Raw genomic sequence first — 23,401 nt, 5'->3', positions numbered from 1 at the left:
TTATTCTGGCTTAACAATAGACTTCCATTCAAAGCCAATATTTGTCAATGATGTTATGCCATTTACTGTACAGAACTGTATATACAGTGTTTAGTGAGAGTCCATTTGCAGAGAACCACTTAATTTTCTGAAAGACATTATTTACAATTTCCTCTGCTAATTCTTGTTTGTTAGGAGTGATTCCTATAATTGCACCATCAGCAAAAACAACTAGCATTGCATCTTCATTAGTATAGAGTGGCAAGTCATTAATAAATATTAAGAACAATAAGGGATCCAAGACCGCATGCTGTGGGACACCATTCTTGATGCCTCCCAGGTTAAAAAGACTCTGCTGATTTTTGCAGACTATCAATACTGTTAATTTCAATCTTCTGCATTCTTCCAGGTAAACTTGAATTAAATGATTTGTGCATTGTCCCACTCATACCACAATACTTAAGCTTATGTAGAAGAATTGCGAAATTCACACAGTTGAAAGCCTTTGAGAGATCACAAAAAAATCCCAATGCTTGATGTTCTGTTATTCAGAACATTTAATATTTGATCAGTGAAAACATATATAGCATTTTCTGTTGAAAAGCTTTCCTGAAAATCAAACTGACACTTTGTTAGTATTTCATTTTTACAAATATGTCAAGCTACTCTTGAATGAATTACTTTTTCAAAAATTTTGGATAAAGCTGTCAGAAGTGAGACTGAGTGGTAATTGTTAGTGTCATGCCTATCTCCTCTTTCTGCAATAGTTTAACAATAGCATATTTCAGTCTGTCCAGAAAAATGCCCTGTTTCAGTGAGCTGCTACATATGTAGCTGAGAATTCTACTTATCTGTTGGGAATAAGCTTTTAGTACTCTGTTGGAAATGCCATCAATCCATGTGAGCTTTTATTTTTGAGTGAATTTATTATTTTGCCAATTTCAGTTCGAGAGGTGGGTTGAATTTCATTTTATCAAACTGTATAGGAATTGCCTCTTCCAAGTAAAGCTTTGCACTTTCTAATGAACTGCTGGATCCTATTTTCTCTACAACATTTAAAAAAATGAGTATTAAACATATTTTCTACTTCTGACTTTGTGTCAACAAATTTTTCATTGATTTTGGTAGAAATACAGTATTCCTGTGCTCTCAGTTGCCCTGTTTCCCTTTTAACAATACTCCAAATTGTTTTAATTTTATTATCAGAGGTGCTAATCTCAGACATAATGAACATACTTGAACTTTTCAATAACTTTTCTTAATACAGTGGAGTAGTACTTATAATGTTTGACTGTTTCTGGATCATTACTCCTTCTAGTTATAAGATACATTTTCCTTTTCTGCTTACAAAATTTTTTTACCCCTCACGTAAAGCCATGACTTTTAAGATGGTTTCTTACAATTATGTTTCACTGTTTTCTTAGGGAAACTGTTTTCAAATATACTCACAAAGCTATCATGTAACACGTTAAATTTTAAATTAGCATCAGGTTCCCTGTACACCTCATCACAGTCAAACTGCTGCAAGCTTTCCCTAAAACTTGCAATTGTTAACTCGTAAACTGAATGCACAATTTTGGAGAACTGTTTTGCATTACTGTATGGGGCTATGTCATACACTGTAACTAGCTGTTAATCATGATCAGAAAGACCATTCTTAACAGGAAAAGTTTTTATTTGATTCATTTTATCTTGATCTATATAAACATTATTTATCAGTTTGCTGCTTTCTTGTACTACCCAATTAGGAAAATCGATAACTGATCTCAAATTTAAATAATCAAGTAATACTTCAAGGCCATGCTTTCTATTAGACTCTTTCAGAAAATCTACACTGAAATTCCTTAAAACAATAATTTTCTTCCCTCTGACTGATGGATATCACAACAGAGAATCCAAGTTTCTCAAAAATAGCTGAAATTTTTCCAACGGGGAAGTACACACAGTCACAATTATGAATGTATTATTATTTAGTGTAAAGGTCACAGGCACATGCTTCTATATGTTGCCCTACACAAAATTTTTAGTTTCTACATTCTTCACACTATGATAAGTTTTAACATATGTGGCAAATCCTTCTCTCTACATAGTGTCTCTATTTATATGCGCTGAAAGCATATATCCACCTATATTTACCTTTGTCATATCTGTGACTATATGATGTTCAGGCAGGCTTATACATGTATTCCACCCTCAGTTTCTAAATCTTATAAACAAACAAAAAGCTCATCTGCTTTGTTTTTTTAATTCCTAATATTCTGATGCAACATACTAACATTATTTTTCACTGTACTTTTATGAGAATCTTTTGATGTTTTAATATCTCTAGTACCTGCCTGTCTTGAGTTTCTAATTAAGCTAAATTTCATTCAATATTGAATCACTGGATATTGATCTTAGCCTAAAAAAGAGGTACTATCATGATTTCCAGTGTTGAGTTGTAGTAGTTTAAAATACGTTAAAATCAGCCAGTCTTTATGGTAGACACCCGCGCGCAATGGCTCAGGACCCAAAGTGTTAAAGATTTTGCTATCATCCCAGCCAATTTACCCTTTCTCTTCATACTGAGATGCAGGTCACGCCTTGTGAAGTCCCACCTAGCAATAGCATCAACAGGAACCAAACTGATGCCTGACAAAGTAGCAGCCTGAAGCAGCTCATCTAACTCCATACTGACATTCCTGACAGAGCTGTTCAATTGGGGTCAATTGCACCACATGAAAGGAGGAACCAAGCCAACATTTGATGCTATTTTTACCAGAACACACTCAATATTGTAGCCCTGATCTCTATCAATGCCGTTTCCTGCTTTACCTATTATCATAACATGATTCTGTTTTGTGTAGCCCTTGCACAATGATCCTACATACACTGGGCTTAAAAAAACTTGTGATCTGGTATCCATCACCAAATTTTTCCTGCAAGATCTGGCCCATACCTTTTCTGTGGCTATTACCTAACAACAGAACTTTCCTCCTAATTTTCACTTTTTTTGAAGTAGTTGATTTCCTTGTAAAAGTCTGTTGGTTATTAACTACACTTTCATCTACCTGAGCCTCTTCTTTAGTTAACTGAGGTAGCAAGCCAAATCTATTGTTTGTGCCAATGACAAAACTGTCAGATACTGTTCTCTTTCTGACCCCTATTCCTTGTGACCATTTCCTGCTTGTCATCACTCTTCTCCCCCCTTATCCTCACTGTTTACTCCCTGGCACTAACCAATTCAGCCTTATGGGCTCTAATCTTCCCTTCCTGTTGAGCTATTTTCCTATCCCTTGAATATTCTTTGCAATACCATGGAAGGGACTCATTTACTTCCCGAATTCCCATGTCACAACATTCCCCCAAATGTAACCATCTGTCACAACAGCTGAACAGAACCCCAGAACTAACTTTCCTATGGTAGCTCAGACACTTCCCATTCATGGAAAATCCAGGCACTCATGTGTGTGAGTTGCATTTGTGTGTGTGTGTTTTTTGCCTTTTTTGTTGGCGGCCTTGCTGGCGTTTTTGTTATGCCTATCTGCGACTCAGCATCTCTGCTATATGATGAGTATACTCATCATATAGCAGAGACGCTGAGTAGCAACTTTCCTTTTCATAATATTGTTACTTCCCACTCATAGTTGTTTACAATCTTTTTGTTATAACCTTTAATCACTAATAAATTGCGTGGATATACAAAAGTAGAAACACTAGCGGGTTACATGTTACTAACTCCGTATCTGTCATTCGACTGCCGTGCCATGACATGCGGCCGGCGCCGTTCATAGTCAGGTGGCGCTCCCACGCTCGGCCGAGCTGCGGAGCGCCTCTATCGCCGTGTTCGCGTACTAACGTAGCGGCACTTTTGAATGTCGTGGCACTGTCACAACACTTTTCCCCCCTTGAAAAAAAAAACACTCACTTCCTTGGAGACACGGACAGTGCGGGGACATCCATGGCCTCTTGGGAGGCCCCGAGAAGATCCCGCGGAGAAACACGAGAGTATGGTCGAAAATGTCCAGGACGGAAGCTTGCACGTGGAACGTGTCTCCTGGACGAGATGATGGGTGAAAACTCCGGAGCAGCATCCATAGGTGTCGTGGACCTGGGGGTGTGCTCCAGCGAGATGGGTCCCGGAGAAGGCGGCGTCGCGACTGGGGCCGGTTCCGGCATACTCCGAAGCGGTAGCGACGGCGGCGGCAGCAACACGCTCGGAAGATCGGCAGCAGCGACAGGACTGGCTTCTCGGGCTGGTGGAGACGAAAGAAGGGGCGGTGGTACCGGCGTGGCCACCACTCGCGGGCGCATCTGGTCGTAATGGCGAACAACCATGCCGTCGTCTGTACGTATTTCACGAAGCCGGCGGCCGCGAAGAGCCTGGACCACCCCTGGAATCCATTTAGGGCGAGATCCATACCCCCGTGCCCACACGTCGGCTCCCACCGGGTATTTTCCCGCACTAGGGGACACAGTACAAGGCCTGACAGGGTGAAGCAGGTGCAGTAGAGTGCGCGGTTGGCGGCCATGCAAGAGCTCAGCAGGGCTGCGATCACCCAGAGGCGTGAAGCGATAAGAACTCAGAAATTGCAACAGAGCGTCATCCGTGGAAAAATCACAAAGGAATTTTTTCATTTGGCTTTTGAAAGTGTGGACAAGGCACTCGACCTCCTCATTCGATTGCGGATGGAAGGGCGATGCTGTAACATGATGAATCCCTTGTCCAGTACAAAAATCACGGAAGGCCTGCAAAGAGAACTGAGGGCCATTGTCCGTGACAATCATGGATGGAAGACCTTCTAGCGCAAAGATTTTGGACAAAGCGAGCGTCGTCGCCGCAGTGGTGGGTGACGGACATCGAACAACAAACGGAAACTTCGAGAAAGCGTCAATCAACAGTAGCCAATGAGTGCCGAGGAAGGGGCCGGCAAAGTCAGCGTGCACCCGTTCCCACGGCTGCGCCGGATCAGGCCACGGAGAGGGCAGAGTACGAGGCGCAGCCAGTTGTTGAACACACTGATCACACGCAGCGACCATGTGGCCGATGTCCGAATCAATACCAGGCCAATAAACGTGCCTGCGGGCCAGGGACTTAGTCCGAGAAATCCCCAAGTGGCCCTCATGCAATAGTTTGAGAACATCTTTGCGAAGAGAGGTGGGCACCACAACCCGTGGAGATGCGCCATCCGTGGCCAGAAGAACAACACCCTCACGAACAGACAGACGAAGGCGCAAGGCATGGTAGTTGCGAAGGGGATCCGATGCCCGTCCCTTGGTCCTGTCCGGCCAACCCCGCTGAACAAAACCGATCACCTGACGCAGGACCGGGTCCCGTGCAGTAGCCGACACGACCTGCGAACCTGTAAGTGGAAAACCCTCGACCACACGACGTTCTTCCTCATCAATGTGGAAACAGAGTAGTTCATCTCGATCAAAAACCGGGTCGGGGCCCATCGGCAAACACGACAACGCGTCAGCGTTGGCGTGCTGGGCCGTGGGGCGATAGTGAATCTCATAGTGAAAACGAGACAAGTATAAGGCCCAACGTTGCAGGCGGTGAGCCGCCTTATCCGGAAGCGACGCCGAGGGGCTGAACAGAGAGACCAGCGGCTTGTGGTCGGTGATGAGGTGAAACTTAGAACCATACAAAAAAACGCTGAACTTTTTTAGAGCATAAATGATAGCGAGCGCCTCCTTTTATATTTGAGAGTAACGCCGTTGGGCATCGTTGAGGGTCTTGGAAGCGTAGGCGATGGGTCGTTCCGACCCATCCTCATACCGATGGGCGAGAACAGCCCCTAGGCCATACTGTGATGCGTCAGTCGCCAGAACCAAGTGCTGACCCGGACGGAATGTGGCAAGACAAGGCGCCGACTGCAAATGAGCCTTCAGGCGGACAAAAGCCTGCTCACACTCAGCGGACCAACAGAAAGGAACTTTTTTGCGTAACAGCTGATGCAGAGGATGAGCCACCGCCGCCGCGGAGGGAATGAATTTGTGATAATAAGCAACCTTGCCTAGAAACTCCCATCGACGTTGTTGACGCGAGTGCACCGCTGCCACATCGTCGTTTCCCTGTGAAACAGGCAAATTGTCCGCGTCGAAAGTGGTTTGCACAGCGCCTACATCACACCACGCGTCTATTTGCGCACCAGCAGCGTGAGACACTTCAAACGATTGAGCGATGCTGAGAACTTCCGACAACGACGGGTTTGGCAATTGTAAGGCACGTTGCCGAACTTCTTTATCAGGAGCAAGCCGTAAAATAGCGTCCCTAACCATTGAATCAGCGTAAGACTCATGATGAGTGTCCGCGACAAACTGACATTTCCGACTCAGACCATGTAGTTCCGCCGCCCAAGCCCGGTAAGATTGATGGGGCTGTTTACGACACCGGTAGAATGCCACGCGGGCGGCAACGACATGGGTGTTTTTTCGGTAATAGTTAGACAATAAGTCACACATTTCTTGGAAGGACAGAGAGGCAGGTTCCCACAGAGGGGCTAACTGAGATAGCTGCGGATAGATCCGTGGGGAAATCCAAGAGAGAAATAACGACTTACACATAGGAGCGTCGACAACGCCGAAAGCCAAGAAGTGTTGCCGCAAACGCTTCTCATAATCCTCCCAGTCTTCAGCGGCCTCGTCATAAGGAGGGAACGGAGGCGGAGAAGAGGAAGACAGACGATGAGTAAGCGACATCGACAACGCCTGAATAGCAGCCGTCAGCTGTGTTTGTTGTTCAATAAGCGCTTGCATAAGCTGTTCCATGTCTGCCCCGACACGAACACACAATTCCACAACGCAGGAAAAAAAATATCCCATCATCGTCGCCAAAAAGTGTTATAACCTTTAATCACTAATAAATTGCGTGGATATACAAAAGTAGAAACACTAGCGGGTTACATGTTACTAACTCCGTATCTGTCATTCGACTGCCGTGCCGTGACATGCGGCCGGCGCCGTTCATAGTCAGGTGGCGCTCCCGCGCTCGGCCGAGCTGCGGAGCGCCTCTATCGCCGTGTGCGCGTACTAACGTAGCGGCACTTTTGAATGTCATGGCACTGTCACAACACTTTTCACAAAATTTATTTGGCAATAACAGTATTATTCTATCATCTACAGATCACAAGACTCACTGAAGTTATGTGGAACACTAATATATGTGTATATTATTAATATAGTAATGTGATGCACTTAAAATAATATTCAAACTTAAAACTCGTATACCCAAAAAATTAGGCCTAACATAGCATATGAGCAATATGGAATTTTGGACAGAAATATAAGATTCAACTTAAAATCTTTAATTCCCCAAGTAGATATTAATGAAACATGTGAACTCAAGGGGAAATGGAAGGGATATTCTGAAGATTTACTAAATTCCAATGGAAATATTGAAGAGGAAAATGAAAAGTATGGGGATGTAGAAGATCTTGAGATGTGCCCAACCTGGACAGAGGTAGAGAAAGTGATGAAAACCATGAAAGTAGAAGGAACTCAGAGTGCAGTGACTCTATTAGGCCATGAAACAGAATGGAAAAAAAGAATGCCACCTGAAGAATGGAAAAAGGCAATCATAATGCCAATTTTTAGAAAAGATTGCCAGATTCATAGAGGAGTTATTTTGTCATGCTGGGAGATAGGAGGGCAACGAGGGCAACTGACAGAGGAACAATTCGGGTTTAGAATGGGAAAACTGACAGTCGATATAGTTTTTAGTATCAGGGAGCTCAAAGAGAGAGACTATACATCTGGTAAGTACTTAGTAATGGTGTTCCTGGATTTTAAGAAAGCTTATGACAGTCTGAAATGAAGTAGGGTTTGGAAAACCATCCAGAGAAGGGAAACTGAAAGGTTAACTATGAGAAAAATATAGGAAATGTGTCATGGAAGTGTGAGTTATGTAAAAGTGGGAGGAGAGGAGTGAAGACAGACTGATTAGAACAGAAAAGTAGGCTGAAGCAAGGGTGTCCACTTCCCCTCTGCTTTTTGCACCATTAGGATGAGGTAACAGCATCAGGAGTGGCAGTATGAACATGGAAGCAATGATGTTTACAGATGATTTAATGGTGTGAAGAAATGGAGATGGAGAGGTGCAAGAAAGGCTAAATGTATGGGAGGAAGTGGTGAGAGAGTATGAATTGAAATTTAAAACACATAAGTGCAAAGTGGTGGTTACAATGATGAATAACTTGAGAGTAGCGATTAATTATTAGAGAGCAAGTACTAAAGAAAGTGGAGAGTTTCAAGTACCTGAGGAACATATAGAAGACAGAGGGATGAATGATAAGAGGAAGCCAAGCCCATGGATTCCTGCAAATTGTAAGAAGCAGTCTGGTCTATGGGATGGATGTACCAAACAAGCATATTATGCTCCAATATTCAACTTATGCATCATTAACATGGGCAATGCTGCATTCCACATGCTGGTGTTGCACTGTGGAAAGGAGATCGAGCAAAAATTGAGGGGAAGTGGTCTAATTCATGCCCGGAGGTGTCAGTCACACAGCGGTATCTGTACAAAAATTTATTTATTGTGCTAAACGTAAAGAGTTATAAGTATCTTCAGAGCTGCAGTCTGTGGCCAGGCTAAGATCGCGTGCTGCAAAAATGTGCTGAAGCCTCATCAGCAAGCCATCAATGTCACTCCCACAGGTCAGTGCCACAGCTATATGCTGTAGTGACTACGGCAGTGGGGCGAGAAAGATGCTGCCCACCCAAATTCTCTGCAATGACCCAGTGCGGCTACCGCCTCAGTGCTGTCAGAGATGGCCCATTGAGCGCTCAGATGGAGACTGCCAACTGTGGTCCAGGATTTCAGTTGTCACGAAGACTAGGCCCTGATCATCCACCACGAATCAATCAAAATAGCCAAAGATGTTCATGAGTCAGCCAGAAGGCTGCACAGACATTCAACACCTGGTTGATGTGAAGATGCCAAAGATGGCAGTTTGCAGACCATCTGTGATGACCGTAGTGTAGGAGAGCTGGCCACACCCTAATCTTCTTATCCCAGTAGGCAGCAATGGCAGACCATGGCTGCAGTATGCACAAGATTGGTTGCATCTCAGTGTTGAAGTCAGCAAGCAAGTAGCGATCTGGCCATCAATCAGACTGGCGTGATGTCACTGAATCCCAACAGACTGCCAGTCTCTTTGATTCTAGTGATCCAGACAGAATGGCAGCTTGACAAAACATATTCTTGAACACCCAAAGCCCCATTATTTAAAGGGCCAAGCCCACACCTATGATGTGGTGGCTCTGGGTGTATGAGCACATCTGCCCTGATGTATTGGACCCAGCAGTGCTGCTTGCGTCACTGAGGTAATTCAATAATTATTCTAGGTTGCGAAGCTCGGTTCTTTCTGCCTACATTTGATATGCTAATACTGTTTGGATGATAGAAATAACAAAATGGTAAGGACGTCTTAAAAGAATGGAGGCAGGCAGGATTCAATGACAGGCTCATGAAACGACATTGGAAGGCTTGAGATCTAGAGGAAAATTGAGAGACAGATGGATCATTGGAGTTAACGAATGTGTAAAGAGAGGAGAGGACTGGGACAGAGTGGAGAGACAAGAAAAGGCGGAGAGACCTATGTACCAAGCAAGGAAACCGCAGATAACAATGATGAGAAGTCACACATTAAGAATCACTAACAACTTTAAAAAAATATGCAATTTGTAATGGATATTTTATTGTCACACAGTCAAAATAATGATGTCAAGACTTTTGTGAATTACAGCTGGGATATTAAATTGTGTCTTCAACTTCATTCATGTGGTCTTCACTGGTGCATGGCTTTCACGGATGTGTAAATACTTATAAAAAGTGAAACACAAACTGTAAATGTGATGCAGTGGTGAATATTATTGCAACGCATCTTTAAAACCACTGTTTCAGATAATGTCACATGGGACATGGATGTACATATTGTTCAGACAGATGACAAAGAAATGAGCCATGTGGAACAGACCATGTAAAAAACAATCAGGAAAGTTTCTATAATGTTCTTGTATTTAGTAATGGCACGGGAAGTTAGTCAGGATGGTTTCTTCAGCAAGCTGGCCTCCTGTCCTAGCCTCATAAAAACACACACTGAGGTGACAAAAGTCATGGTACAGCAATATGCATATACACAGATGGCAGTGGAATCATACACACAAGGTATAAATGGGCAGTGCTTTGGTGGAGTTGGCATTTGCCCTCAGGTCATTTATGTGGAAAGGTTTCAGACATGGTTATGGCTACACAATGGCAATTAACAAGACTGAACACAGAATGGCAGTTGGAGCTAGATACATGGCACTTTCCATTTCAGAAATCACTAGGGTATTCCTAGATCTACTGTGCCAAGAGTGTGCTAAGAATACCAAATTTCAGGCATTACTTCTCACCACGGACAATGCAGGGGCCAATGGCCTTCATTTAATGACTGAGAGCAGTAGCATTTGCATAGAGTTGTCGGTGTTAATAGACAAGCAACATTGGATGAAATAATCACAGAAAACAATGTGTGACATATGATGAACATATCCAACGGAACAGTGCAGCAAAATTTGTCATTAATGGACTATGGTAGCAGATGACTGACACAAGTGCCTTTACTAACAGCACAACATCACCTGCGGCGCCCCTCCTAGGCTTGTGACCATATTGGTTGGACCTTAAATGACTGGAAAACTATGACCTGGTCAGATGAGCCCTGATTTCAGTTGGTAAGAGCTAATGGTAGGGTTTGAGTGCGGTGCAGACCTCATGAAGATATGGATCCAACTTAACAAGGCACCATACAAGCGGATGATGGCTCTATAATGGTGTGGGGCATGTTTACATGGAATAAACTGGGTTCTCTGGTCCAACTGAGCTGATCATTGACTGGAAATGCTTACGTTTGGCTACTTGGAGGCCAGTTTCAGCCATTCGTGGATTTCATGTTCCCAAACAATGATGGAATTTTTATGGATGTGTTTGTCACTGGGCCACAATTGCAATTGGTTTGGAGAACATTCTGGACAATTCAAGTGAATGATCTGACCACCTAGCTCACCCGACAAGAACCCCACTGAACATTTATGGGACATAACTGAGATGTTAGTTCATGGACAAAGTCCTGCACCAGCAACACTTTCGCAATTATGGTCTCTAGAAGCAGTGTAGCTCAGTATTTCTGCTGGGAACTTCCAATGACTTCTTGAGTCCATGCTAAGTTGAGATGCGGCACTATACCAGGCAAAAGGAGATCCAACACAATATTAGGAGGTATCGAATCAATTCTGTCACCTAAGTGTATATTCTATGGGTATGTATATTTAAGCTATTTATTTTCACTGTATTATGATGACAAATAAATAAATAAGAGAGAGAGAAACACAACTGTGTGAACATCTAGTGGTTACTTCTTCCCATCTGTTGTAGAATCAAATTCAAGATGACATCCTCTTTTATAGCTTTCATGGGTCCAGATTTCATAGCAAAATAACTGACATGCTAATATCAAAGTTTATTTTCTGTGATGGAAGCTAAGATGCAGTTAAGGAATTAAAAAATTATTTCTGAGTGATTAGTAGTGTTATCCCCCTCTATATTCTTACTTATATGTACATCACAGTCACAACTGTATTAATGGCTGCAGCCTGATTGATCCAAAGGGTTAACATTGCAGTCTGTGATGTTTTCTTGGCTTTAATCATAGAAGTTATATTTTCTGCTGTGGCAAATCCACTTTTATATACAATACTGTAACAAATTTCATAGATGTCTTCATCACGTTCAGTGAGTGACAGTCGAACACGTGCTTCTGCCTGGATTCCACCCACATCAGATCATCACTTGCAACAACTTACAAAGATGTTTATGTTAACAATGGAAATATTGTGCAAGAAATGAACTGTCAATCCTCCTGGACATATGGATGTATACCATGCAGTGTTTGAACTATTATTACAAACAGTCAAGGAATGTCACTATTTCATGTCTGTGAACTGTTATTGAACACAGAAGACATTAAGTCTTAGAATAAAGTGGATCTTTAGCAAAAATTACTTGGTAAGATAATATTTCCTCCTTGATCCACATATGTGCCTTGGCCAAACTAGAGAAATCTTATATTCAAGATATTTTCTGATTCATGCTCAAATGCCTCTCTTTTTAGACACTTGTGTGATATTGCACCAGATAACTGAGCCTTTCAATTATGTCTTTTACTTAGTGGCTCCCATATGTATGAAGCCACTAGGATAAGAATGATGCTCATAACACAGCTTAAATATGCTACATGTGTCAGCCTTTTTATTGTGCCTATCTGCTGTTCAGAATCTCCACTGAGTGGTGAGTAGCAACTTTGCTTTTCACAATATTGCTATATGTTTTCCACTATTTACACAAGTAACTTCAAAGAGACTTTGCAACTTTACTGAGATTTCAAACAAATTTGTGTTCAGAAAATGAGACCTGGAATTATGCACATCATCAGGTATAAAAGAGACAGCATGGCGATTTCACTAAGCTTGACACTTCTCACTCCTGGGGTCAAATATTACTCTCTTTAAAAATTTCTCAAGTCTCAAGAAAAGCTTGACATTTTGTGAGAAGTCCTTCTTTGAAGTAAAATAAAAATAAAATTTTAATTCCAAGCATCTGACATTTCGTTTTATTTTACTAAACCAAAATTTTTGAAAATTTGTGTTTCAGTATGACATAACAGGAAAAGAAAATGATGTGTGAAATGGTTACTCATAAGGTATCAAGGCCAAAAACAAATAATAAAAAGGCATAAATTTTCTCATACAATATGATCTGGCAGCTTCACCCAATAACCTTTAAGGAATCAAAAATTTGTATCTAATCACTTGCAGCCAGCTTACCTCCAGTGGGAACGGATCTGTGTAAATCTTGACACTCCTGTTTGAGCAGTAAGCACATCAATATGCACATTGACGTAGGGTTCATCTTTTTCCAGTCTGTGTAATCTTGCTATAGCAGCTCCACCGGGGTAGTTTGTACCAGCAATACATAAGAGGAACAATGAGAATGCAGCATTCAGTAACAGATGAGAGGCTACGCCCAGTGCCATGACTGAGTGGAAAGCTGACTTTGCCCTGTTTTCCCATCTGTAACAGAGGGAATGTTATTTGAAAATGAAGTAGTAATTTTTTTTAAATAATCTATGCACATTCTTTAATGAATGATGATGATGACAACTATGCTGCAAGAAAATAGCTTTTTTCTTTGTTTTCTGCAGACAACACATCAGTTTCTTTTAGAGCCCTCAGGGGACCGTAGTTTTAAAAGTACATACATTTATTACATCTTCACAAAAGTGCCATAAAACATCTCGTAGAGAATAAATGTAAATCTATAGTAAAATAAAATGAAATGTTCAGCAAAGCAAGACAATATCTTTGAGAAAATGAATAAATCTTATGACTGTAGCAGCTAACACGAAAGGCCATGGATGCGGGCCAGACCAGACCGACCAGATGCAGTTTCATGAGTGGCTACCTGCTGATGTGGAAAGTACTGGCTCCAAAGCATCAGGACGATTATCATATGCTGCAAACCAAGCACAGGCACCAGAGCACTAATGCAGCAGAAAGGCGGAGCCACTGCAGGAGGATGACCCAGCTGCTCAACATCTAAGCCACGGTTTGTTGTGGCTTATGTTAAAGAAACCGATGCTGTAGCAAACCAAGGATGGGACAAGTTTGTATAAATACTCATCATTTCCAGTCAGGAAATTGCAGTTTGCCAACCACCATCCTGAGTTACACACCTGAGACAGTCTATAAGTCTACATGGGTCAGTACGCAACAAGTCACCATCTCCAGACTCTGCTGCTGGCTGTGGCCCTGCTGTGTACACTAAGCCCATTTCACCAACTTAGTGCTCACCAACCAGTGAGCCATCTGTGGGCCTATTTCAGTTGCTGGTGGCCTCCTACCCTGGAGGTTGCAATTTGATGTCAGGGCTGTGCAGCCACTCAGATGTCATTGCTTGTAAGGACAAACTCCTCACTGCCTGCAGCTGCTCGTTGGGTAGGCATTGCTTCTGCTGCTGCTGCTGCTGCTGCTACAGGTCATCTCATCCACACTGGATGCACAGTGTTGTTATGTTTTGTGCCTATTCAGTGTGATTTTATGGATGAGGTTTCCTGTCAGAGTGTAAGAAACAGGGTGTTTCCGACAGAAAAATTATTAAATCTTTGATAAATCAAACAGTGCAGTTAAAAACAGATAACTCAGAAATGTATAAGCAATTAGTTGCTAGGAGAGAACATAGGGCCTCATCTAGTTTGATAACTCCTTCATTATATTCAGCTGCAGCTAGTTTGGTTACCCTTTTCCAGACAAACCGATGGAGGATGTGCTGTCCTTTATAAATGACTTACAAGCAAACTTAACCAGGAATACACTTTGATTTCAATTTGTTTTGAATAAGTTGCGTGTAGAGGAAAAGACACACACATTTTTTTATACTTGCCCATACAGCCATTAAGGATGTGAACCAACCTCTTGGGAAAAAAATTGAGTTTAATATTTCTGAATGAATACCATTGAAACAGTAACAGTATTTAAAAAAACTTTAAATAAAAGGTCTATGGTTTTAATGGATGTCACAACAGTGAACCCAAATTTGTCGAAAAGTCATCTTTTTAAATCCCCTCCCTCCCGCTGCTGCCGCCCCTGCTGACCATTTTATTTTTAATTTCACATTTGACTGAGAGCAAAACGTATAGCATCGTTAATAACAAATTCAGCCATACATGATGCATTGCTATTCCAAAGATGCATTTGTCATAAACAAGATAGAAATAAAACAATGGAAAATCCAGGATGGAATATAACAATATCAGAGAAGGAAAGTTGCTACTCACTATATAGCGGAGATGCACACACACACACACACACACACACACACACACACACACACACACACACAAGCACGCACGCACGCACGCACGCACGCACGCACTCACGCAAACGCAACTTGCACACACGTCTGCAGTCTCTGAGAGATGAAACTAGAACTAGAGTGTAGTTTTAGCTCTCTGAGACTGCAGACATGTGTGCAAGTTGCATTTGCATGAGTGTGTGTGTGCATGTGCATGTGTGTATGTGTGTCTACTGTTGACAAAGGCCTTAATGGCCGAAAGGTATGAGTGTGTGAATCACTTTATTGTGCCTATCGTGACTCAGCATCTCCGCTATATGGTGAGTAGCAACTTTCCTTCTCTGGTATTGTTACAAGCTAGAAATATCTCTATACGTAACTGTAAGCGCGCCCACTGTGTATCTGCTTCAGTGCCATTGTCATGTGGTGGTGTTTAATAAGTCCTTTGCAGATAAATATATTCTAAATGTGTATTATACATATCCTGCTCTATATGTACATTTTCTTTTAATTTTATGAAATATAAAATACCTTGTGTTATATTTGTTTTCTTTTTACATTTGGTGTATTTTGTTTGTTTCCAAGTTGTAACATTTTCAGATGTAATTATGTTACATTTAAAATTGTTTGTACATTATTGTAAATCTGTCTGTGTCAAAAAAATGCTGAATGCACTTTGATGTTGCAGAAAAAATTTGAAATCTTGTAAGAGGGATTGAATTTTTAGAACATTATTTCTTAACTGCAAGTTTACATCATAATTACAATTACGTCTTAAAAATGTGAAGGTGGATCAAGAAAAACAGTAGACTGTGTGTCCAACACCCAGTGTGACAGGATGCGAACTAGGCATTCCAACACAGTTTCCCTCAAAACATTTGCCCATGCTTTGCTGCCCATGTGCTTGTGTAAGATTAGCCTTCCCACTTCTCTCATGAAATTGTAGTTGTCTGATGTGCTTGATGTGCAAAATCAAAGTGCATTCAGCAATTTTTTGGCCCAATCAATTCTGCACTTCTTCATTATTGTACAGACTTACAATAATGTTACAACAATACGTGTCAAAATTTTAAGAAATAAGTTAATTATATATGAAAAGTTTAAAAAAAGAAAAAAACACCATATGTAAAAAGAAAATGCACATATAACACAAGATATTTTATATTTCAAAAAATTAAAAGAAAATGTATATATAGAACAATATACATTTAGAATATATTTATCTAGAAAAGATTAAACAACACAACATGACAACTGGCATTGAAGCGAACACATATCAAAATGGGCTTTCAGAGCCAAAGGCCCACTCGTGTACCCTTGGTGACTGCTTTATACCTCGCCTGGGCCTGTCAACACTGACACTGGACTATTGATGACTGGAAACATGTTGCCTGTTTGGACAAGTCTCATTTCAAATTGTATCGAGTGGATGGACATGTACAGTTATTGAGACAACCTCATGAATCCAAGGACCCTGCATGTTATCAGGGGACTGTTCAAGCTGGTGGAGGCTCTGTAACGGTATGGGTTGTGTGCAGTTAGAGTGATATGGGACCCCTGACATGTCTAAATATGACTGACAGGTGAGACATACATAAGCATCTTGTCTGGTCACCTGCAACCATTCATGTCCATTGTGCATTCGGACAGACTTGGGCAATTTCAGCAGGACAATGTGACACACCACACCTCCAGAATTGCTACAGAGTGGCTCCAGGAACACTCTTCTGAGTTTAAACACTTCTGATGGCTATCAAACTCCCCAGAAATGAACATTAATGAGCATATCTGGGATGTTGAGAAGAGATCTCCACCAGCTTGCATTCTTATGGATTCATGGACAGCCCTGCAGGATTCCTGATGTCAATTACCTCCAGCACCACTTCAGACATTAGTTGAGTCCATACCACATTGTGTTGCAGCACTTCTGCATGCTTGTGGGGGTCCTACACCACATTAGGCAGGTGTACCAGTTTCTTTGGCCCTTCAGTGTGTAACTGTTATTATTTCAGTGGTACTCATTTACAAATATTAATCTCAGTTTTTTAAGGGGCTGTTTCACCCTTAATGGCCATATGAGCAAGTATAAAAAATGTGTGTGTACTATTTTGCTTTACACTGCAACATATTCAAAGCTGATCATAACTGAAATGTATTCCTTGGGTACGTTTACTTGTTAGTTGCAGATGCAAGGGTGTGGTTCTGGATAGAGGATGAACAACTATCACAAATTATTAAGTTGCACATTACAGGTGAACCAAAACTGTTTGTTAGATATCATGCAGGGTTGAGAAATGCACTTACCTTCGAGGTATTATGGAAAGATCTCTGCAACACTATAAGAAACAGAACAGCATAACGTTCTTTTAGGGAGCAGTTGAGTGGGGTGTCACAGAGGCAGAATGAGACAGTGGAAAGTTTTGTCAACAGAATTGGGAAAATCACTGCAACTACATACAAACTAACACAGAATGACAAACCAAACAAAATTATTCTCTAGGAGATGGAGCATAGCGCATTGGACACTTTCCTAAGGGGGCTGCCATCTGATATGTCAAGGTGTGTATGAGCACAAACCCCAAAGGATACAGCTGCTAGAATAGCTACAGAGCTAGACGAGATAGATACTACACAAGAGTAGAAATTAAACAGAGTTTCTCTATGGACATAAAGTGTTACAGATGTGGATGTTCAAGACACATCTCGAGACAGTGTCACCAAACATAATGCGAGAAATGGGCACCAACAACAGGATTTAGGAACAAAAGGAAGAACAGGTTGGGGCAGAATAAAAACCATTAAAAACCAACTGGAACTTTAAAGTCCACTGGATGATGTTCCCAGTAAATTTCAATGCTGCAAAAATGTATACAGAGGAAGAGTGTTGGTAGTGGGTGTTGTGAATGGTAGGAAGCATAGACTATTATTGGACACAGTAGTGCAAGTGTCATAGGCAAGTCTGGACATCTTGGGTGAGAGGCAGTTGAAAGTTCCAGTTACAGGTGATGTAGAGTCACTGAGGGTCAGCATGGTTGTGTTTCAGGTTCACACTGAACAGTTCTGGTTGCATGTGGAAGTGTTGCCTCATGCAGGTGAAGGGTATATCACAATCCTGGGGTTACATTTTCTGATTAGTTATCAGGCTAAATTGATATTCAGTGACACACAGTGGAACTTGGGGGAACATTGTTCCAGATAGGAGAATGGTTCACCAGAGGTTTACAGCCACAAGGTTTGTCGGTCATGGACAAAGCAATTAAACTGCAGGCTAATCACTAATAATCAGTTAGCTTGATAAAGTGTTGTGAGGCACCAGGAAATTGCTTTGGGTGAGTGTGGGAGCGGAACTACCTATTAACATGTTGTATATAGTAGAGCCACTAAGGGAGAATGAGGTGTTCGATGCAATGTGATCTTTGCATGTAGGAGTGGCGTATGCATACAGGAAATGGATGGTGAGAGAGTGGTTCCCTTCAGTGTAGATAATTTTGGCATTGAAGTAATTGTTGGTCACCAATTTTGACATTCTGAATGAAGATGACCTAGATAGAACAAATGTGTATTGTAGCCTTCAGCAAGCTGCCAGATCAGCTGCATTATGCACAAAAGTAGAGCATTTGAAGTGGATGGAGACATCAGCTATGGACAAGGCATTGTCAGAATTTGAGGACCTGTTTAATCTTCATAGCCTGTTGTTGGCAACACCTGTAACACAGTAAAAGATTCCAACTGGAAATAAAGTACCAGTGAGCTGAAAACCATATAGGATAGCGCATCAATTACAACAGATTATGGAAGAGTTCATCCACCGACAACTGAACGTGGCATAATAGAGGAAAGTACTAGTCCCTGGGCAGCACATGTCATCATCATTGTTCCTAATAAGTAAAAGATTCCAACTGGAAATAAAGTACCAGTGAGCTGAAAACCATATAGGATAGCGCATCAATTACAACAGATTATGGAAGAATTCATCCACCGACAACTTAACGTGGCATAATAGAGGAAAGTACTAGTCCCTGGGCAGCACATGTCATCATCATTGTTCCTAATAAGTCATCAGATGGTATTGATCCCATTATGACTATCGCTACTTAAATAGTATAACAGCAATAACTTAGGGCAGTGTCAGAACTTTTCTACATTGGATCTAAGAGTGGTTACCACCAATTGGAAGTGGTGCCAGTTGACTGACCAACAACTGAATTTACACCACCTTGGGGCCATCGCCAATATTGGCGAATGCCACTTGGCTTAAAAAAATGCACCAACCATGTTTCAAAGATTGCTGGACAGAGTGCTAAGGGCTTTAAAGCTGTGGCAGTGCAAAGTGTATCTTGACAATGTCACTGTTTTCAAAGGTATGGAGGAAGATGTACAGCAGGTAAAGAAAGTTTTTAGGAGACTGTGATCCATGCACCTCACTTTGTGTATTGAGAAGTGTTATTTTGCACTGGAGGAAGTAAATTAACTTGGGTCATGTGTTTAGTTAGGAAGAGTGAAGAGAGATCTTGGGCTGATACACATAGTGAGGGATTTTCTGATAGCCCAGATGAGTAAGGTGTCACAGTCTTTTGTGAGATTGGCAAATTACTGTAGACAATTTGTGAAGGGATTAGTGGATATTGCACAATCACTTCTGCAACTGTTAAAATAGAGAATGAAATTCCAGTGGGCAGTGAACTGTCAAGTGGTATTTGAAAAATTAAAAGAGGCATTAACAACCAGTCATTTTATACAGCATGCAGGGTCTAGATGGAGTAAAGGATTCCTTTAGATTATAATCTCTGGGGGCTCCTAAAGCAATTGGCCTACGCAGCAGACCACCTGGATGCAGAAACTCTTCATCAACATGTCACAGAAGCCTGCAAAATCAACTGAAACTGTCAGGGAGTACGTGAAATGGTGCAAGAGACCATGATTCAACAAGTGAATGAGTCTTTAGAAGCAAGAGAAGGGCATTTCGAGCACTTATTATGAGTTTGGGTGTTAATGAGATCCAGTCACCTAAACTGTTAACTTTCATTAATAGCTCAAAAGTGAATGAAGTCTGCACATGTATTACTGAAACACCCTGTACAGCAGGCTGTTCCAGCTCGTCGGCTCTGTTGTGAGCCACGGCGCGCTCCCTGCTCCAGGGAGCCGTGTCACTCGCTGTGACCATTCAAGTGGGCCGGCATGCCGGCACGTGGCATGGCTGGCTGAGGAAAGCGGCAAGGCAAGCGTTCTGATGTGCCAGCTGTGTCTTACAAGATCGACAACCTCATACTCTTAGCTGCTAAGACGTGGTGACATGCTACACCAGGAAATATGATGTTCACGAAATGAATAAGAAACAACTGTTTTACAAGAAATTGCATACTAAATTTATTGGGCCTCTGTAGTTTGACATTTTCTTTTCATTACAAGATCGGAAATATCAGACGTCAAAGTGTTCGCAGCGTTAATGCGGATGATGGCCTTCATTGTTCCAACCTGAAGAAACGATCTTTCCTTACTTTTACTCTTTTCATTGCTGAGAAAAGCTGCTCACAACAATACATAGATCCAAACATGCACATGATCTGAGTGGCATTGTTGTGAAGCTTGGGAAATGTTTTTTGCTGTAATGAATGATATCAGCACGACAAATCCGATGTGTTGTAGTACCTCTCTTTTAACAAAGTTGAATTTTGCAAATCAGTGATCTCCAATTGAAGTGACTATGACAAGTCATCGGGGGAAACTGAAAAAAGAGTGCTGAACACCTTAAGTTCCATTTCAAAACTAGTGAGGTCTCAGAATCATGTTTCAAATGATGTGATGAGCTGCTTTAACTTTCCTTGGTAATCGCCGAAAGTAGTACCTTCAGGTAGTTTTAAAGAAGCAAGACGATTGAACATCTGCCTCTCAAATAAACATAACTTATCCATGAACGCTTTGATCTGGTTGTGCATGTCAACGATTAGCTGCCCTTTGCCCTGCAATGACAGATTTAAATTATTCAGATGCATAGTTATGTCAGCTAGGAACGCCAGGTCTGATATCCATTTTATATCTTTCAGACAACGCATTTCTTCCCCTTTCATTTCGAGAAAAAGGGATATTTCCTCATGAATGGCAAAGAAAACATCAAGAACTTTTCCCCGATTCAGCCGACGAACTGAACTGTCATAAGGTACATCTTTCAGGAATCGTTTGAAATGGCGATGATCCATACCGTGACGCTGCACAAAATTCACACACTTCATGACATCTTTCATTATGCCACCTAGCTCTACTATTTCAGCACACAGTGCTCTTGGTGAATAAAACAATGAAGAGTCAAAATGTCTTTCCCGAATTTGTCCCTGAGTTTATTTTTCAAATGAGAAGCAAAACCTTGGTGACGCCCGATCATTTGTGGTGCACCGTCTGTCGCTACAGAATGGAGTTTATCCCACGGCAAATTCATATTGTCCACTGATTCACAAACAGCTTCAAAAATGTCACGTCCTGTTGTGGTGTAATCAAGTGGTACCACATCCAAGAGTTCTTCAGTTACTTGCAGCTCCACGTCGACACCACACACAAAGACTGCAAGCTGAGCACAGTCTGATATGTCAGTGCTTTTATCAAGCACTAGCGAAAATGCAACAAAGCTCTCTGCCTTTTTCCTGAATTGTGTCTCTAAATCCGCTGCCATGTCCAGGATTCGACGAGACATTGTTTGCTTTGACAGGCAAACCCCTTCAATTGCCTGCACCTCCCTTGGAAACAAACATTCTGCAACTGCAACCATGCACGATTTTACGAGAGGTCCCACCAAAAACGGCTTGCCACTCATCGCAATGATGTGAGCGACCCTGTAGCTCACTCGAATTGCAGATTCAGTAGTGTTTTCTCTGCTCTCATTCACCTGAAAATTATAAACGCATTACAGAACACTAACTATGTTGCATGTTTTGATACCCTCCGTATTACGAAACCGTTTTTTAAACTTACGTCTCCTGGTATGTCGATCTTAAGCCTGGTTACCAGTTCTCTGTGTGCAATGCCTTCTACCTGACCGTAGTGCGCTGCGTGAAGACATGTACAATGTCGTCGTATATTGAACCTCTTTGCAGAATCAAATACTTTATGACATACAAGACACTGCGGACGACCATCCCTCTCAATAAATAGAAAGGTATCCTCCAATAGAGGTACAGGGCTCCCGCAGCTAGTCATAGCTGTCACTGAACACGGATTGTTGCGTCAGTTGCAGCTGCATGCGGCCAGGGGCAGTGAGTTCGCTTTCCCCCTCCATGCGGGCTCCGAGCTGGCGCAGTGAGTATTCCGGAGCCCTCCGGCTCCCTGGAACTCAGTTGGAACAGCCTGCTGTACAGCACCCATCTTCCATCTGCAAGATTTTTACTTTTCTTTATTATATTTGGTTAAAGTTTCATTTTGGATGCCTCTTTCTTTGAGAAGCAAAATTTGTTGCTTCTCTTGTGGATATATCTAAGTCCTCTGTCAACCACACTGAGAAAAATCTTAAAAGTTGCAAGTATTAAGTAAATTAAAACAATGAACAAAAGGTCTTGAAAAACTAAACAATTATACATATTGATATGTACTTTTATGGATTTAGGAGATAAATAACATCTTACCAGAATATCTTTGTCCTTAATTTTATATTATTAACCATATGAATATTCTGCTGGCAGCATCTTCAGATATCTTTCCTGGGGAGAAGTGTCTTGTTCATGACTGCAAGTTATATACAGTCATGCTACACAAGGAACTTCCACTTGCCACTGATTATACTTGTTTCAGCTCATACATCACAGCCAAAATGATCTGCAATGGAGGAATACAGGCCTAATTTATTTTGAGACTGCCTTTCTACCACAGCTTCTGTCAAGCTTATGAATATCAATAACTTCCTGTATAAACACATGTATAATATAACAATATACTGATGAGCTAAAACATTATGACCACCTGCTTACTAGCATGTTGGTTCACCTTTGGAAGATGATACAGCAGTGACTCTGCATAGCAAGGATCTGTAAAAGTCCTTAATAGGTTTCTGGAGGTATGCGACACCAGATCTCTACACAATGGTCATGCAATTTCCATAAATTATGGGTTAGTGGTTTGTGAGCACAGAGCAGCCAACTAATAGTGTTCCAGATATATTCCGCTGGGTTCAGATCAAGTGAATTGGGCATTAGAGTCAAGACATCACAACACGAGTTCACTATTATGCTCCTAAAACCAATGTAGCATGATTTTGGCCTTGTGATGTGGACAGTTGTGCTGCTGGAAGAGGCCATCATTGTAGGGGGAAGACAACATGCATGGAGGAATGCAGGTGGTCTGCAATAACGTTCACAAAGAGTAAAGCCGTCACGGTGCCTTCTATTGCCACCACTGGTCCCACAAATGCACATGTGAATGACTTCATAGGACAATACTGCTCCATCAGTCTGAGTCTGTGCCAGTCGGCATGTTTCAAACACTCATTTAGCTGCATGACAGCATAACAGGGCATGCCCATTAACCTTATTTAACAAGACACGTGATTCACCTGAGCACATG

At 41.7% G+C, this 23,401-nt stretch overlaps 1 protein-coding gene across 2 annotated transcripts in view; it reads right to left on the bottom strand.

Moving 5' to 3' along the window:
* LOC126480716 (probable Dol-P-Man:Man(7)GlcNAc(2)-PP-Dol alpha-1,6-mannosyltransferase) overlaps positions 1-23,401 on the bottom strand; it is a 172,348-nt gene that overhangs the window by 10,835 nt on the left and 138,112 nt on the right. For both annotated transcript variants that reach the window (XM_050103970.1, XM_050103969.1), the window contains exon 8: positions 12,832-13,077. In XM_050103970.1, coding sequence (XP_049959927.1) covers positions 12,832-13,077 — 246 coding nt within the window. The remainder of the gene's footprint in view (positions 1-12,831; positions 13,078-23,401) is intronic.

Source organism: Schistocerca serialis, chromosome 5, assembly GCF_023864345.2.
Source record: "Schistocerca serialis cubense isolate TAMUIC-IGC-003099 chromosome 5, iqSchSeri2.2, whole genome shotgun sequence".
NCBI lineage: Eukaryota > Metazoa > Arthropoda > Insecta > Orthoptera > Acrididae > Schistocerca > Schistocerca serialis.
Note: the sequence above shows the minus strand (reverse complement) of the source record. Positions and strands in the feature narration are given on the sequence as shown.